The sequence below is a fragment of the Nyctereutes procyonoides genome, unplaced genomic scaffold (assembly GCF_905146905.1).
Source record: "Nyctereutes procyonoides isolate TBG_1078 unplaced genomic scaffold, NYPRO_anot_genome, whole genome shotgun sequence".
In the NCBI taxonomy this organism is placed as follows: domain Eukaryota; kingdom Metazoa; phylum Chordata; class Mammalia; order Carnivora; family Canidae; genus Nyctereutes; species Nyctereutes procyonoides.
Window position 1 is genome coordinate 5167058 of NW_026575046.1, and position 17545 is coordinate 5184602.

Below are 17545 nucleotides of genomic sequence, written 5' to 3' on the forward strand. Positions count from 1 at the left end.
TTCTTCTTCTTCTTCTTCTTCTTCTTCTTCTTCTTCTTCTTCTCTCTCTCTCTCTCTCTCTCTCTCTCTCATCAATCCTCCCTAAAACCCCCTCAAGACCAACATTACTCTTGCTCATCTCTCGCTTTCCTCAGTAGTAAGGGTCGTGGACATAGAGAATCTTCCCCTATGATACAAACTCTCACCAAGTGTATGAATTTGATATTGATATTCTCAAAAAAGTCATGAGAGGGGCAAGACCAAGCTTGGTGGGGTTTACTTCTATATCTTATTTTTCAGTTAGCCTTTTCTGTTTCAGTTTGTAACAATAAAAAAATTAAATTATAATTAAATTCTGGAAAGAATTTTTAAATAATGTAATCAATAGACTTGTTTTAAAAACAAACAAACAAACAAACATGTAATGTATTTATTTAATTGAAGAGTACAAGTGCCTGAGGAAGTGAATACCTGGGAGTCACTTTGTCTTTTTTAATTTAAAACACTGTTAGTTGAAGGAAATTAAAATTTTTCTCATTTTCAGCTTTCACTCATTGTGTTCTCCAATTAGTATTGGGTAGTCAACTGTCCAAAACCTCGTCTATGTACCTTTTTCAATTTGATGACTCCTTCTTGTGTGTCCTCATCAGTGACGATGTCAAACAAATTTCCCCCGTCTCCTGGAACAATATTGTATTCAATTTCTGCATTTTGTCCAAAATCAGGATCCACGGCTCTTATTCTTCCAATGGCTGAGCCAATAGGAGAAGACTCGGGAACCTTCAGATGGAAGATACCTGACAAGAAATGTATAATTCATGTCGACAGTGGAGTTAGTAAAGTGCTTAGTAAGATTACTAGGCTTGAAAAATATGCTATATAGGAAGTAAATCAACTTAGAACATAATAGTACAAAGTCAAAAAGGAATTTGCGTCAAGTTAAGAATTATGATGAAGAGTAATAATTTCACTTATCACTCCAATAGGTCCTGTTCTAGACTTTTAATTGGAGATTATAAATAGTAAAGTGTGGCAAATTTAAATTACTTTGAGGAAGTATTTTAGATACTAACAGCCTCAAACTGTACCTAATATCAAATGGAGGGACAGTAAAATCTATATAATTAATTAGTAACACTAGAATAGAATTCATGATACAAGACAGAGACAAAATAAAGATTGACAGATATTTATAGAAAGTTAAGGTTATATTTCCTAATATACAGAGATATTATATATTTCCTTATATATATCCCATACATAGATAGACAGTATTTACCCAGTAAGTATAAACCATTAAGCTAAAAACAGCCTATGAAACAATTGTGTTTGGTTAAAACTTTTAACCTGTAATAGATCTAAGTATTTTATACTATTGACTAATATTCAACTTCTTTTTAGTGTTTAGTAGATTTTCCCTGGGTATCCCATACGGTACTTTTACACACATTTAAAATTAAGATATAAAAGTTTTTCCCATAAAAAAAAAAAAAAGGAAATAAGGAATGCTTATTTTACACCACCAGGTGGAGTACCTATATTACTATGAATTTGATACTGAGTCAGAAAAACCTAGAAAAATTCCTATCTATGTAAAATATACTACTCCAGAAAATTTATGATATCCTTCAAAAATGAAAATATATACATTGACTTAAAAAGTCTTAGAAATTTTGTGTGGAATAACATGAAAAAAAAGAGGTAAGCTATTTTACTGATCTGTCATCAAAATAAATACTAATTGATTAAATGGCAGTCTGTTTAAGTCAAAATAAGGATAGGAGGAGTATGGGAGGAAATAAAACTGTGAAGGCAAAACGAAACTCGAAAATACAAAGTTTAAATTTTGATATCTGATTTACAGTCTTAATTTCTGTTAATGTATTTTGGATTGTACTTTCCCACAGTTAAAGCAACTAGGGTAATTAATTCGTTTAAAATTTCTGGTTACATTACAGAAATTAAATTAGGAAGGGCTTTAATATGATTCTTGAACTGTAAAGTTCATTCATCAAACTATATTACGATATTTCAGCGATTGGCTTCAAGGAACAAGAAGAAAAGATAATCATGCCTTGTGGAGATTTTGCCAAATAATTTCCTATTTACTCTGAATTATTTTATAAGTCTTGTAGTTCTTTCACAGTCTCAAAATGTGGTCATTTCATCAGCCCCATTAGCAGTTAAACCTTGTCATATATCGCTCATGTTCACCCCCCCGTAAAAGATATCTACCACTTACTCATATAATGTTAAAATCACCCTTATTTACATTCAATGGACATGACCTCATTGAGACATCTATTTAATCTCAAAAGAGCTAAATATCTAACTAAACTTGCTTGATTCCCTGTAAAGGAGAAAGTACACATTTACAGTGATCCAAAATAGTTGTTGGTTAATTTGATAATTAATTAACAGCATACTTGCCTTGAAAGGGGAAAATGTCAAATATTTCTAAAAGAACATATTTAAAAGCCTAATAAGTAAATTAGATAGATAGATAATAGATAGATAGATAGATGATAGATGATAGATAGATAGATAGATAGATAGATAGATAAATCAGAACACAGGCAAATAATAATAATAGCTGTAATAATGGAGTGTTACATATAGACATCACAAAAGAATTCTGGTTAAAGAAGTCACATGAACTGATCGAGTTAGCAACTTTTCACAGCTTAGGATGATGTTTTATAAGATTTCATTCCCTGAACACATCACATAGTGGCTTGTCATAGAGAGATAGATGCTCAAAGTTGGCAGGATTTAAAGTCGGGTTTGGCCTTGAAGCAACCAGAGCAGAGGAAGAATAAAATCATAGGTCAAGGGCAGCCCGGGTGGCTCAAAGGTTTAGCACCTGCCTTCAGCCCAAGGCATAATCCTGGGGTCCTGGGATCGAGTCCCACATCAGGCTCCCTGCATGGAGCCTGCTTCTCCCTCTGTCTGTGTCTCTGCCTCTCTCTCTCTCTCTCTATCTATCTCTCTATCTCTCTCTCTGTGTGTGTGTGTCTCTCATGAATAAATAAATAAAATCTAAAAAAAAATTGTAGGTCAAAATGTATACACATTATCTACCAGAAAGGAATAGACAAATACCCAAGTGGAATTTGTCTGAGTTCCAATAGCCACGACTGCATAAGCAGAACCTAAGGTGACGTTTGCAGCCTACTTCCTAGAGAGTGTGAGTTTCACAACAGCCATATCAAGCCCTCATCTGATTAAAGCACTTCTGAGATACTAGCAAATATGATGGTGCCTGAATTCTTGTTTAGCATGGCAAGAAATTACGCAACCTTCATTTAAGGCTATCCTGAACTTCTCACACTTGTTATTCTTCATTTCCCTTTTTTCATTCTCTCTTAATGCCTATTAAGTAGAAGTATCACCTGTCAGATACATGTCCACACCCTTTGCCTCTTGTCCTGTGACTGTAACAAAATAAATTGAACAAACACCAAAAGCCTTGAATCTGTACTAGAATTAGCCATATTCCAAGGTCATGGTACATCAATAGGTGTTAAGAAAGGCCTTGACTTTTTTCTCCCTGATAAAATAGAGTAACAGAGGTCTATGTTGAATAATGTACTGCACATGCTCCTCTAACAGGATATTGAGTTAGGAAATTTAAGATGAAAAAAAATTATCAAAGACACAGCTGGCAGACAGACTTGAAAGAGATAGGCATCTGCCTCGTGTAGTGGATTTCAAATTTCAAACACGGCCAGCAGTGCGAGGCGGCGATGGTGGTGAGGACTTAGATGGGGAAGGGTTGGATGGAATATTTGGGAAATTGTGGACATCCAACTGGAAGGGCTTGCACTATTTCTGCTTACTCTCTACTTGTTCCGTTCATTGGGTGTCGATTGAGATTACACATTCGCTTTATTAGTTAGATTTTCATTTGAACAATTAAAAATCCAATTAAGATAATTTAAAGGATCAAGGGAAATCATCCAGCCTGGCATCATCATCAGGAGAGTATGGTTAGCGAAAGTCGAAACCATGGCCAGAATTGAGACCCTCCGATGTGAGAAGAATTTTTAAATCTGAAGGACATCAGATAATGCAGACTACAAATGAGAGTTCCCCTTTTCAGGACAATAGGCCGAGACAGGAGTTTTGTGTTTTATAAAAGAACGTTTTATGAAGCCAATAACAATAAACATGAAGATAGCTATTGTTCGTAGTACGATGTCAATATAAGTTAAATAACCATTTCTTAAAAAGTGCTCAGTGTACGGTGTGCCCACAAATTTTATAATGATATAACGGTGTTGGAAAACTTGTGATAAACGGAAATAGTGCCATTCTTCAAAAAAGACTGACTCAATAGATTCACCAAGATGCCCCACCAAAATTAAGATATAATAGCCATGGAACAGTGATTCACCACTTACATCTTTTCTGTGTATTGCGGTTTTAGTGTACATAAAACACAGATACACAGAGCACTGCGTTTCCTGTTCTTTATATCGCAGGCACATTTTACTAAGGCGGAAGACACATTCATTAAGACAAGCATTTCTAAATCAAATATTGTAGTGAGTAATAAAGTCTACAGACTATGGAACAAGTCAGAGAAACGTTGCATTAGTCATGTCATTTTTTTTAAGGCTCTGTCGATTTATTTCCAGTGACTTGACATTTTATCATTTCTAGAAACTCGACAGCAATAAAGCTGGGGTCATTCAGATTAATTCAAAACTGAAGCAATCTTCAGCGGTGCCAACGTTGGATGGCTTATGATGTACTATGTAATTACGGTGCCAACATCTACGGGCCCAACTCTTGATGCATATGAAACACCTTAATGGCACTACCTGTACGACACAGATTAAGAAATAAAACAGGTGACAAGAAACTGCTCAGAGTCAATAAGAATATATACTTAAATACTTATCAAATATACATGCTGTGCTTAGAAGAAAAAAAAAGTTCCCATGGAAAAAGCAAAAATTGCATGCAGTGAACTAAGTGGAATGACAGCGATCAGATTCTAAATCTTCTTACAGATAAGGCTCCCTATTGGCTCCAAAGGTAAAGGTATCTATTACTTATTGGCCACATGGGTCTCCTCTCAGGAAGCACATTGTTTTAAAAAAAATATACTTCGATTATACTGTGGTGATTAGGACCCACAGCAGGTTTGTGTGTGTGTCAGCTGGCATTCACTGATATCTAAGGACAAAGGATATACAACATTTTTTTTCCTTTTTTTCCTTGAAAAATTTCCAAGTGCTGATGGAAATACCAAGAGAGATATATTTATTTAACAAAGCATAAGTTAATATGTTATAATCTACTGAGAAATGAAAATTAAAGGGCCTGAAAATGATATTAAGTGAATGAATTGTATAATCCTGTAACATCATTCAGTAATAGGAATGGCAAGTAAAAAGATGGAACAATCCATTCCAGTAGGTTGAAATACATTCTATTTTAGGTTTATTATAATAACTAACACCACTCAAAACAATGTATAAGAAGTCAACATTCAATAAAAATAAAAATAAGAAGCCAACATTCAACTACACACAGAACTGAGTGTGCCCTAGATGAGGAGTAATGAATTCAGAGGTGTGAATGTCTATTTGAGTAGAGTAGGATACCAAAAATATTGGAAGGTTTAAGTGGACATTATTTCAAATTGATAAGAATGTTAAACATTTTTAGGAACATGAAAACATAATATTTGAGACCATGTATATAGATAATCGCTTGAAATGCTACATTTATGCTTAAAATTTAGAAAATAAGGTGTGTTACCATTAAGTTTTTGATTCGGTGATTCAACTCAAACATTCAAATAGTGATCGCACATGTGTGTGTATATAATTTACCATCTAATCACATAAAAATAAAATGTTGTGGGACCTCTGGGTGGCTCTGTCAGTGAAGCATCTGCCTTCGGCTCAGGTCATGATCCCAGGGTCCTGGGATGGAGCCCCACATCCGGCTCCCTGCTCAGAGGGGAGTCTGCTTCTCCCTCTGCCCCACCCACCACCCCCGAGCACACACACACACACTCTCTCTCAAATAAATAAATAAAATCTCTAAAAAGTAAAATAAAATAAAATGTTGCTTTATCAAGATTAAAAAAAAAAGATTTTATTGTTTTAGTTTCTTAAGCAAATATAATAATAGGACACAAAATTATTTCACTTTATCTAAAGAAAATAAAAAGGAAATGGAAGCAAATAATATGTCTGTATGAGTAAAAAGGAGCTTTCTATAAATTATTATCCTGTTATAGCCTCTTCTTAGCTCTGTGACCTGAGACAGAATATTTAATCTTTTTTCCTGATCTGTAAAATTGGAATGATGATGATGGATGAGGATGATGATGGTGTCACTTATATAATAATTCATGAAACTCCTAATTAATATCTATTATTACTGGCTACTTTACAAAAAGTAATTCTGTAGATAATCTCCATGTCTGTCTTATACTCTGTTCCTGTAGGTATGGCAGTCGTCAACAGGAAACTGCCTACAGAGGTATGGAGATATAAGAAAGGGAGGTGGTCTAAAGTTCTGAAAAGCTATTTTCATTTTAGCTGAAACATTTTCCCCATATCTTGAAAACTGAAGGATTCAAGAATAAAAATATCTGGGTGGTTGAAGAACGTTTTATGCCCTCTATCTCCTCAAAAGCCTGAAGCTGTGAGTATTTTCAATATGTCCAAATTAAAGTAATAGAAATATAGTCCACAGGCACCTCCAGTCCTGCTCATTCTTGGGGTGGGCCTAGGAGGAACCCATTGTTGGAAGTGGCCAGTACTTGGAAGCAGGAACTTTACTGTATTGGCCAGGTTACTGCATCTTTTTACAACTGTTATAATTGCTTGGTCTAGACTTCAACCTAACTATGTCCATGAACATGAAATGCCATATACACAATATCCAAGATATTGATGGATTTATAAATTTTATAAAATTCTACCAATTCTACATAATAATAGAAATATTATTTTCTCAGAGATAGGAGAAATCCGTTCCTCTAAACTTTCTAGTTCTGGGTAGCTATACACGATACAAAAATTTAGGGCTGGATAACGAATTGTCCTTTTCAAATTTCCTTTGGGTAGTAGATTAGTTGTTAAGTCTTCCAATAACTCAGATGATTGATATGTGATTCAACTGCAGATTTTAGTCACTTCCGCCATGGAATGATAAAGAAAACAAATAAACAAAAAACTATATGTATGCGGATGGCATTTATTACCTAGTGAGGGAGGTTAGTATTAACTAAACAGTCACACGAATGAAGTAAAATTGCTAAGTAACACCAGGCAATGTAGAATTACACAATTCTATCTACTTTTTATGGCAGTTAAGCTGAGAATCTGAATTGAGTCAACTGGATGATGTTGGGTCTGTGAAATCAGTTGGTGGGAAACATTCCAAATAGTATAAACAATATGACAAAGCCAAACATTATCATAATCTTCAGCCTTCCTATTTTGTTTATTCAATTACTACCACTATGACCTAGTTCGGTAACATAAATATATATTAATAGAGAGACAGTAAATATCAACTTTAGTATCAAATATAAATAACTTTAATGTTAGTTAAAGTCACTGTATTGATCTTTTTACATCCAGTAATTCATTATCATCGTGCTGTTGCTTTTTTTTTTCTTTTCTCATCCAACTGAAACACGTTTTGCCCTTTCAATATCATATTACCTGATGGCTTATATGTCTTGCTCATGCTATTGTAAAACTCAACCCTTGATAATGACAGTTGCCCTCTTTCCCAAGCAGGTGCAATTGACTGAGGAAAACCCAAGAGAAGCAGCTAGAAGTCACTGTGAATTTTGATTACTAACCTCAAATGCACTTTTAAGATTAGCTGCAAAGCACACAAATTTGCAAAGGTAACTTACTATTATTTGCTAGGACCTCTGTTTTAAACTAATTTATTTTCCACAAATCTCTGCTTTACTTTTTTTATTACAGGTCATCCTCAACTTACAGTGGGGTTAGGTCCCAATAAACCCATTGTAGGTTGAGAATATTTTAGGTTGAAAATACACCTAACCTACTAGACATCATAGTTTTTTTAAAAAAAATTTTTTAATTTATTTATTTATGATAGTCACAGAGAGAGAGGGAGAGAGAGGCAGAGACACAGGCAGAGGGAGAAGCAGGCTCCATGCACCGGGAGCCCGACGTGGGATTCGATCCCGGGTCTCCAGGATCGCACCCTGGGCCAAAGGCAGGCGCCAAACCGCTGTGGCACCCAGGGATCCCTAGACATCATAGTTTAGCCTCGCCTACCTCAAACATCCTCAGAACACCTACCTTGCATTACATCTAACAGAAGGTCTGTTTTATAATAAAGTGTCAACCATCTCACATAATTTACTGAACACTGTTTTGAAGGTGAAAAGAAAAATCAGAATGGTTGAAAATGCAGCAGTTGTTTATCCCCGTGATCTCACGGCTGACTGGGAGCTGTGGCTCACTGCCTCTCCTCAGCGTCATGAGGCAACATCATACCACGTACAGTGAGCCTGGGAAAAGATCACATTTCAAACTACAATTTCTACTGAATAGGAGTTGCTGTTAGCACTGTAAAGTAAGTTGATCCCTCGTAAGTTGGAGACCATCTCAGTTGGTTACTCTGTCTCATTTCACAGAAAAAAAACAGACTCATATCACATAGGAGACAGCTCAGCTCCCTGAACCTTCAAACAATCCCACATCAGTATTACTCTTAATTTGTTTTTTATTTTATTTCACTTATTTATTTATTCATGAGAGACACACACACACAGAGGTAGAGACACAGGCAGAGGGAGAAGCAGGCTCCATGCAGGGAGCCTGATGCGGGACTCGATCCCGGGACTCCAGGATCAGGCCCTGAGCCGAAGGCAGATGCTCAACTGTTGAGTCACCCAGGTGCCCTAGTATTACTCTTAATTTAAAAAGACAACATGAAAGATGTAATACAAACATGTTTATTTTTTTTTTGTCTTCCACTGTTCCTTTAGACTTATTTTCAGTGAGGGTAAGTTCTGTTTTTTCTCGAATGAAGCCTACGGTGAGCCAGTGTTTCTGTCTACCTTTTAGTAATAGACCATCCTATGTTCACTTTAATTCCCAAACCTTAGTTTTGGAAATTGGAAAGTCCCAATATATCATATTAATGAGATCACCTTTGAGATTCCAATTTAATTGTTTTGAGTTTAGACTTGAATCACAGAATTGTTTAAACTCCCTCATGTTCTACTTTGCAATCACATCAGGAGCCATTGTCTCAAGCTGTCTTTATTTGGGCTTTCCTCATCTAGCTAATTTAATCTATCTTTATGTTGGCCATTCTTTATATTTTAATTCCAGTCTGTATACATTTTTTGTGTTTCATTCATCCTTGACAAAACATTATCTTTATGCAAAATTTCACCTGGATACTGGATATCTTCAAGGTATCTCAGCCTTGACATATTCAAAACTGGATTTGTAGACTTGCCATCACCCCAGAAAAGCTGCCCTAGCTTATGTCTCAGTAAATAATATTACGACCCCTCCAAATCCACAAACTGGAATCCCCCTCTTCATAGCAAATTCATTAATATTGTTGATTTTTTTAGCTCCTAAAATCACTTGAATCTAACCACGTATTGCCATTTTTCACCACTACCTTCAGTACCAATCCCACAAATTAAATAACTCACACAGTTTGTCTGTATTACTACAGTTAATCTGCCAACTGCCATTCCTAGGTCTCCTCTGCCTGTCTTCCCTGACTGGCACTCTATTTTCTGGCTCTATTGCATGGAAATATGACAGGGTCATTTCTATCACTTTCAGGTAAAAAACACAATTTCATTTATCATTGAGAAGACTGGTGCAAGGACATTATGAACGTTCAGAAAATCTATGAGTGTCAATACGAAGGAAAGAAAGAACTTAAACGGAGATTACTCTTTAGGTAGAATAGACACATCATCATCATCATCATCATCATCATCATCATCATTACTATCATCATAGCAATTATTTGTAGAGTGATTTCTATTCCCAAGTATTTTTCTAACCACTTTCCCATTATTAACTAATTTTATCTTCACATTAAGAGTATGAGACAGATACTATTATGATTCCCAGTCAGTAACGTTCCAGTAAATGTTTAACAACCAGATCAGAGTAGGGAGGGAGAAGAGGCATGAGTAAGCCCAGATATTTAGTGTTTCTCAGTTTCTGGGGTGAAAGAACTCCCAAAATGCCTGATGTCAGGCCATTGTGACGTCCCTGAACAGACTTGGGGGATGTGCACGACTGGCTCTCAAGATCAGTGCCATCAGCTCCACACCACTCTGCTAGCCTACAAATAAAGAAATTGGGGTACATACAACCAGTCACTCATAGGCAGTGAGATGAACCAATCAAGTGGCACTTCTGATCAAAAGTCCCTCATTTGGTCTGCCCATCTCACCTGGTTTCACTATCTGAATGTCATGAAAATAGAGACAATATTGGGTTAACAAATAAGCTTTAAAATTTTCAAAAAAAAAGATTATTTATTTATTTATTTGTTGTTTGTTTGTTTATTTATTTATTTATTTGACAGAAAAAGAAAGGGAGCACAAATATCAGGGGGGATAGGGGGAGAGGGAGAAGCAGGGCACCTGATATGGGGCTGGGTCTCAGAACCCCTATGAGGGGCTAGCTGGATCCCAGGACCCTGGGGTCATGCTCTGAGCTGTAGGCACACTCTTAACTGACTGAGCTACCCAGGTGCCCCAAGGAATAAGCTCCTTTAAAATGCAAGTAATTCAAACTGTTCTTAATTTCAGCTACACTGATGAATGCAAATCCCAATTAAGAGACAATTGGGTTTGGATAGACTTGGGGAAAGTTTCTTTTTTCAATGCTTAGAGAGTCAAATCAATGAAGACGTAGAGAAAAGAACAGTAGATGTTAAATGGTTCTCAGATAGGGATGTGTCTCTAAAATTAAAATTACTTGTTTCTGCACCCAAGAAAGGAAGGGACGTTTATTACATCTCTTTCTGTTCTTTCAATAATACCTTCCTTACTACATAGCTTCCAGATTTCAGGTACAAAATTTTTCAAGTACAATTATTATGTTTAATACTATAGTTCTGCTAATTTATAGATCCAATAAGCACATATCTATATTTCCCTGCAATACTAATTGTACTTTATAACATGACTTTTTTCCAAGAGATTGCACTGGAAATCCCAACCAAACTCATTCTAAATGAACTATGAAACATAATCCACTTGTATTACTCAATGATTGCCAGAATCAGAAGTGTTTCTGATCCTCAAAAATATGTATTTTTAATATATGTGATCTATATAACCGCTATCCCTATTACATAATACTAAACATGATGGAGATCCTGGCAAGCGTTCACAACATTTCAAGTGCATCAGTAATTTTCCATTGTTCACTCATTTTACAGAGTATATTTAATATTCCCTTAAAACCTCCATTAAATATGTAAGTCTTTCTTTTGTCTCCGTGTATGTAATTTCTGATCCATCTAACAGAATACGGCACACATAATTCTCAGTGATACTGGCCACTACTTTCACAAAAATGGACAACACTGCAATTTTTGTTACCAATTATAAATAAATTTGACACCTCATAAACTAAGCTCCTGAAAATGTTTGGAGGTTAAGTTCACCTGGGAATATTTATTTACCCAAATGTTTGATTTCTTACTGATGTATTTTTGAAACATTATGAAGATAGTCTGGAAAAGTGAAAAAAGTTTCTTTTAAGATTTTATTCATGAGAGACACAGAGGGAGAGGCAGAGACACAGGTAGAGGGAGTAGCAGGCTCTCTGCAGGGACCCCCCTGTGGGACTCCATCCCAGGACCCCGGGGTCATGACCTAAGCCCAAGATAGATGCTCAACCACTGAGTCACCCAGGTGTCCTTGGGAAAGTGAAAATTGATAAGTTTCTTCCTATATAAAATTTTGGGTCTTTCAGTCAAAACATTTTTTTTTCAGTAACATCCAATTCATTAACCTGCAAATATTATCTCTGAATATTCTTCATGTATTTGTGCATCATACATGTAGACAACTGTTTAAATTTCCTGTCATTGCCTTTATTTTAGTCTTTGGATATTTCTTATGCTTTCATTTTTTTCTCTGCTTTTATTCCTAAATTGTCTCACTGACCTGCTTCTCCTTACTGAATGTAAACTCTATTCCTCATTCTTTCAAGGATAGCTTAAAGCCATTTTTGCTGAAAAATGTTCTTGTCTTTACACTTCCATTTTTTCACAATTCTAGGCATATAATCCCTTAAATAATACATTATGTTTTTGCATCATCTAAATATGTTGGTACACATTTGCTCTCCCACTGACTAACTCTTATTACAGATTTCAGAAATCAATGTGGATATTATTTCCTTCAAAATCCTCTCGGGTCTCCTCAGTAATGATCTGGATGCCCATCTTATACATTTATGTGTGATTGTGTGCATAAGTCTATCGTTTACTTTATTTCAAGAAGTATAATTGTCCATTAACTTAATCTCCCCATTTTACACAGAGCTGCTTGAGAGACGACATTAAATTTTTAAATCTTTTTTATACAGACAAAAAAAAAGATATAGCCCTTTTTGCATATAGACTTCAATAAAAGTAGCAATCAATGGGACATTATTCACTGAACGCTATAACGTATTGTGTCTGATATCTGTTAACAAACTAGATTTCTTATATACAAAATGTATTTTGTCCATGGTTATTGCTTATAGTCTGTTTAACTCTCAGAAAGAAATAGTAAAGAAGTTCAATTTCCTCCCTATCTCAATGATAAGTAAGACCAATAATAAAACAAACATAAAACAGAGAAATTTAAACCCTGTGAAATATATGTTGAATTTTGGATGTTTCACCTGGACAGTTAAAGATTATCACCACTGTCGGAAATCTTTGTATTAAAGGTTTGAGGTGGTTGTGTTTAAGTTTCTCCTTATACCTTTATTCCTTCTTATTCTTGAATTTTCTTATATTCAAAATTTAAATAGTCGTTTCTTCTTGAATCTTACTAACTTAATCCATGCCTCCGACCTCATTAATTACTTTTATGTTTACATCTCTTAGAAATGTTTCTTGGACTCTGACTTCACTCTCAGTGCCCCTGTATTTCATCCATTTCCTGCTCATCTCCACTCAGTTTCAGCATGTTAACAGGGAGACCACTTTCCTACTTAGAGCATGTCTTCACATGCTCTTTATCTTATCGGTCCTCTGAATCCAATAGGGCACAGAGTCTTTTCCTTTCCTGCTACTGAAACCTCTCTCAGTTCTGACTCTACTCATCTCTTCCGGACAACTTCCCTGGGTTTGCTCCACATCTACTCTCTACATCAGTCTTCACCAGGTTATCAAAGTTATTTTCCTAACATGCTGATATATGCTATTGCCCCTCGACTGAAAAGCATGCACCTACATATATAAATGCATGTTTGCATTTCAGGGGTGTGCAGTTTCAGACTCCTCTCCCTCTAAGCTGGTAAATCCTTAGGCTACATTTCTTCTCAAATGCTATATTCTTCATAAATATTTTTCCCAATAATTCCAGTTAGATCTATTTATCCTATTCCTAGTCATGCCAATAATTATTCTGACCATGTTCCTATTTGGGAATTTCACTATAGTTTTATTTATACATCGAAATGTTTGTCTTAATAGAATGCATTTTTCGCTGAAAAAAAAGTAGATACCGCATTCAATTTTTATCTCTTAAAAAATCAAGACCAAGTACATATATACATATGTGTGTGTGTCTATGATTATATAAAAGTTGCTAGAATTTTTATTTTGGCTATTAATGTGATTTTCATACAATGTAAGAATAACAAACAAGCTTTAAAAAAAGCTGTGGCAATGATATTAACAATCAAAGCATATACACTTTATTCTGGGCAAAAAGTTTTAAAATAACATTATCATTATAATGCACATGCATCATGAATCTTTCCTGTAAAATAATTTACAAATAAGCCAGTGAATATTAGTCTAGATAAGAATCAACCTACCCTATTAAGGCAGCCTACAGTCCTCCAAATATTTTAATAACATAAGCCTAAGACGTCACATGAAAAAGAATTTTTTACTTGTCCATAAAGGAGAGTTGTGGTAATTTGTTAAGTATTAAGTGACTAGAGACTTCATAAATAAGCTTAATCCCACGACTGTGTTTTAACCAGACTAAAGTGAAATAAAATAAGAATATTGTATTTAAATAAAAATAGGCATTGCAAATATCCCTGGGTAAAGAGAATACAATTTTGGTGGTAGAATTTTTTAACGTAATTTAATTTTGTTTTATTTTGGATAAGATTTTATCCAATCTTTGATAGATTATTTATCCACTTCCTAAATATTTCTATGGAGGTAGAAATTTTGAAATTGATTTTTTCATGTGTATAAAAGGTGTACAATCAGTCTTAAGATTTTTTTTTCTGGTGGCAAATTCAACTACAAATGTAGACATGAGCAGACATGAGCTCTTTCTTGAGCTACTTCTCTCTTCAATCTGTGTTTGGAAATTGATTCCAATCTATTTCCATTGACTGGAAATTTTGATAAAGGGAAAGCAAAAACACAAAGAAATGATACAAAAAGGGCCTGTGACATATTCTAGTTGGAGAGCTAGATACCACAGAGAAATGGAGAGAAGCTTGAAAAGAAAGAAGAAAGAAAAGGGAGGGAGGAGAGGAGAAAAAAAAAAAAACACTTTTACTGTTGGATACTTTGGTCGTATTATTTTACTTAATCCTCCCAGAAGCGCCATATATTATTATTAAGATGTCTGTTTAATTTACTAGCCAAACAGAGCCTCTTTTGAGAGTAAAAGGAATCACTATTTGTAATTAATTTGGGACCTCAAGTGAAAACTGGAACTGTCTCAGGCAAACCAGGATATATGATCCCCCTATTTATTATCTTAATTTGGTGTTGTAAAAAACATGAGACAGTGAGAGGTTATTTAGCTTACTCAAGCCCCAGTGAGTTATTGGTAGAGCTGAGCTTTCCATCAGTACCTTCCCCAAAGCCTAGGCTCTCTGTCTTCTACAAATTGGATACACAGAAATCCTCATGGTCTTGGAGAGAATATCTTCTCAGTTTGATTAGTAGGGAAGTAGATTGAATGCCCCATGTTCACATTCAAGGCTTCCACTCTTACCTAATGGTTCTGTGGTAGGAAGCTGTCATCTATATTGTTCATAAATGTACATATTTAAAAGTTACAGCTTTAACATGTTCCCCACTTGCATTCCTCTCCATCACACATGTAACTACAAAGTACTCGTCTCCATCTCTTATTCTCTTTCTTTCAGTTTCCCCTTCTAAATATGTATAAATGAACAACACCTATTCCAAGGGATTGGAGAAGTTAATATGCAGTTTTAATGAGGCCTTTATATAGTACATGTGCAGTAAGTGTTCGCTGCGGTCCTCACTGAAATCATTACCATATTCTGTATAAAGTAGTGCAATTGGACCACCTGGAAAAAACCTTGGAACCAGATAATGTGGTTCTAGCAGGACAATGCAGAAAAGCAAACTGAGGACATGCGGATCGGAAGATTTAATGAATAAGAGATATGTATGCATTGCAGCCAGAGACCTAGAGATTTTTTTATTATTTAAATCTGATAAATGCTGTGGCTGGCATCTACTTACTTTTTCTGTCTGGTGGGAGATTGTCACAAAAGAAATTTTTCTCCCATTTTCGACTCTCATGCAACATGAAGTAATCAACCCATTAGCTCTATTTAGCTCTCTTAAGGTGGAGATGGGAATACTTCCTCATTACCTTAGTTACCTATCTAGGAACCTATGAGTTTTATTACATCATAGGTAAAGTCTCAGGTTTAAATTGTGGATTTTATGATCACAAAACATTCAAGCCACCTCTTCGGGATTTTAATTGTAAAAAAAAAATGACTCAAGTGAGCTGGAAAGTGCACAGATTAATATTAACAAATATTTTAAATATTTATAGGGACCAAAAGATATTCATAGGGACCATTGTCTTTAGATATTGCTACTCTTGTCAATAATATGGGTAAGGTTAAGCACAGTATCTTTAATATTATTTCAATTTTAAAGTTGATTTCATATGGTTCACAGAAAAATTTCAAACTAAAAGTCAGATTTCTTAAAGACCTATAGATGTTGTAGCTCATAAGCTCAGTTCTTTTGCAAATCAGGTAATGGGGCCAAGGACTATCCTGGCTACAATCTGGTGCCCTTTGCCTCGTGGGGAAAGGGACCAAGTAAGTCATCAAGAGCTTTCAGCATCACCTAAAAAAAGATTCATGTTCCCATTAACAGAGTGTGATATTAATGTGACAATAATAGCAATGAGAAATGATTTTTAAATCGTGGTAATTGTTTTTTATCTGCTTGCATCTGCCTATGTGGAGTCTAGTGACACTCTCCCCTTCTCATTGGAAAAACTGGAACTCGCATTCACTGAGCTTGCATTCCAACTGGATCCAGCCCTGTGTTAGCCTCAAACACCCGTACCTGGCATCTGTAAGCTCTTTGGGAGACTTCTAAGCAAGACGTGTGAGTCTAGGAGCGTTTTGTTGTAAAAGACAAAAAATAAATACATTTTAACATTCAGATTTCACCTGAATACATCTGTAGGCATAGCACTTTGCACGGACAAAAACGACTGTCATGCAATATGAAGCAATCAACTCATTAGCTCTATTTAATGAATAATGAAATGCCTTCTCAGCACTTGCTGGTTCATCACAGTAAGTAAACCAGCGATTTTCAAATTAGGCTTTGCAGACTATGCAGACTACCTATATCAGAATCGACCAGGTGACTTATCGGAGACCCAGATGTCTGGGTCCAAGCTGTGTCACTTGAAACAGAGCTTCCATCACTGGGGCAGAGGAGCCCACAGGATTCTTCAGGCGAATGTGATTTGAGAACTGTTGGGAGCACTGTGGTGAAAACCACTCAGGTCATCATTTGCATGCCTTATCCTCAGGGAATAGTAGTTATCTCTTGCTCCTTTTTATCAGAGCAGACGGATGACCCATTTGGGAATTAAAGTAGATGTGTTTATTTCACTTAGTAAAAAAGCTAGTTTTACTATGTCTTGACTTGCTTCTCAAAACTAGAAATAGAGTCATCAAATGTGATGACTGTTTCTATCGCTTATGCCTACACTCTTTATGAGACCCAGGTAATATAAGTAGGCTCTTTGTGCAATATTTCCTAACTCTTAAAGTTACAATTTTGTTTTTCAGGTTGTTTTAAACATTTCTCCCCGCAAGTGAGGAGTTACACATACACACGCACACATAGGAACGTGTATAAAACACTACAACATACATAAATTGTGAATATGGGTCATTTATATAATTGTCACGTATTATGGATGCCGCAATATCAAAGGACTCTTTGTCTATTTTTCAATCTTTATATCTGTGGGAGGTACTGCCCTAAAAGGTCATGTGTGTGTATATATATATATATATATATATATATATATATATATAGCATCTACATAATCTTGGTA

General features: G+C 35.4%; 1 protein-coding gene across 2 annotated transcripts in view; it reads right to left on the reverse strand.

The window, feature by feature from the left end:
* The window catches only part of CDH12 (cadherin 12), a 248093-nt gene that overhangs the window by 50034 nt on the left and 180514 nt on the right, over positions 1-17545 (reverse strand). For both annotated transcript variants that reach the window (XM_055325524.1, XM_055325523.1), the window contains one exon: positions 589-776. In XM_055325524.1, coding sequence (XP_055181499.1) covers positions 589-776 — 188 coding nt within the window. The remainder of the gene's footprint in view (positions 1-588; positions 777-17545) is intronic.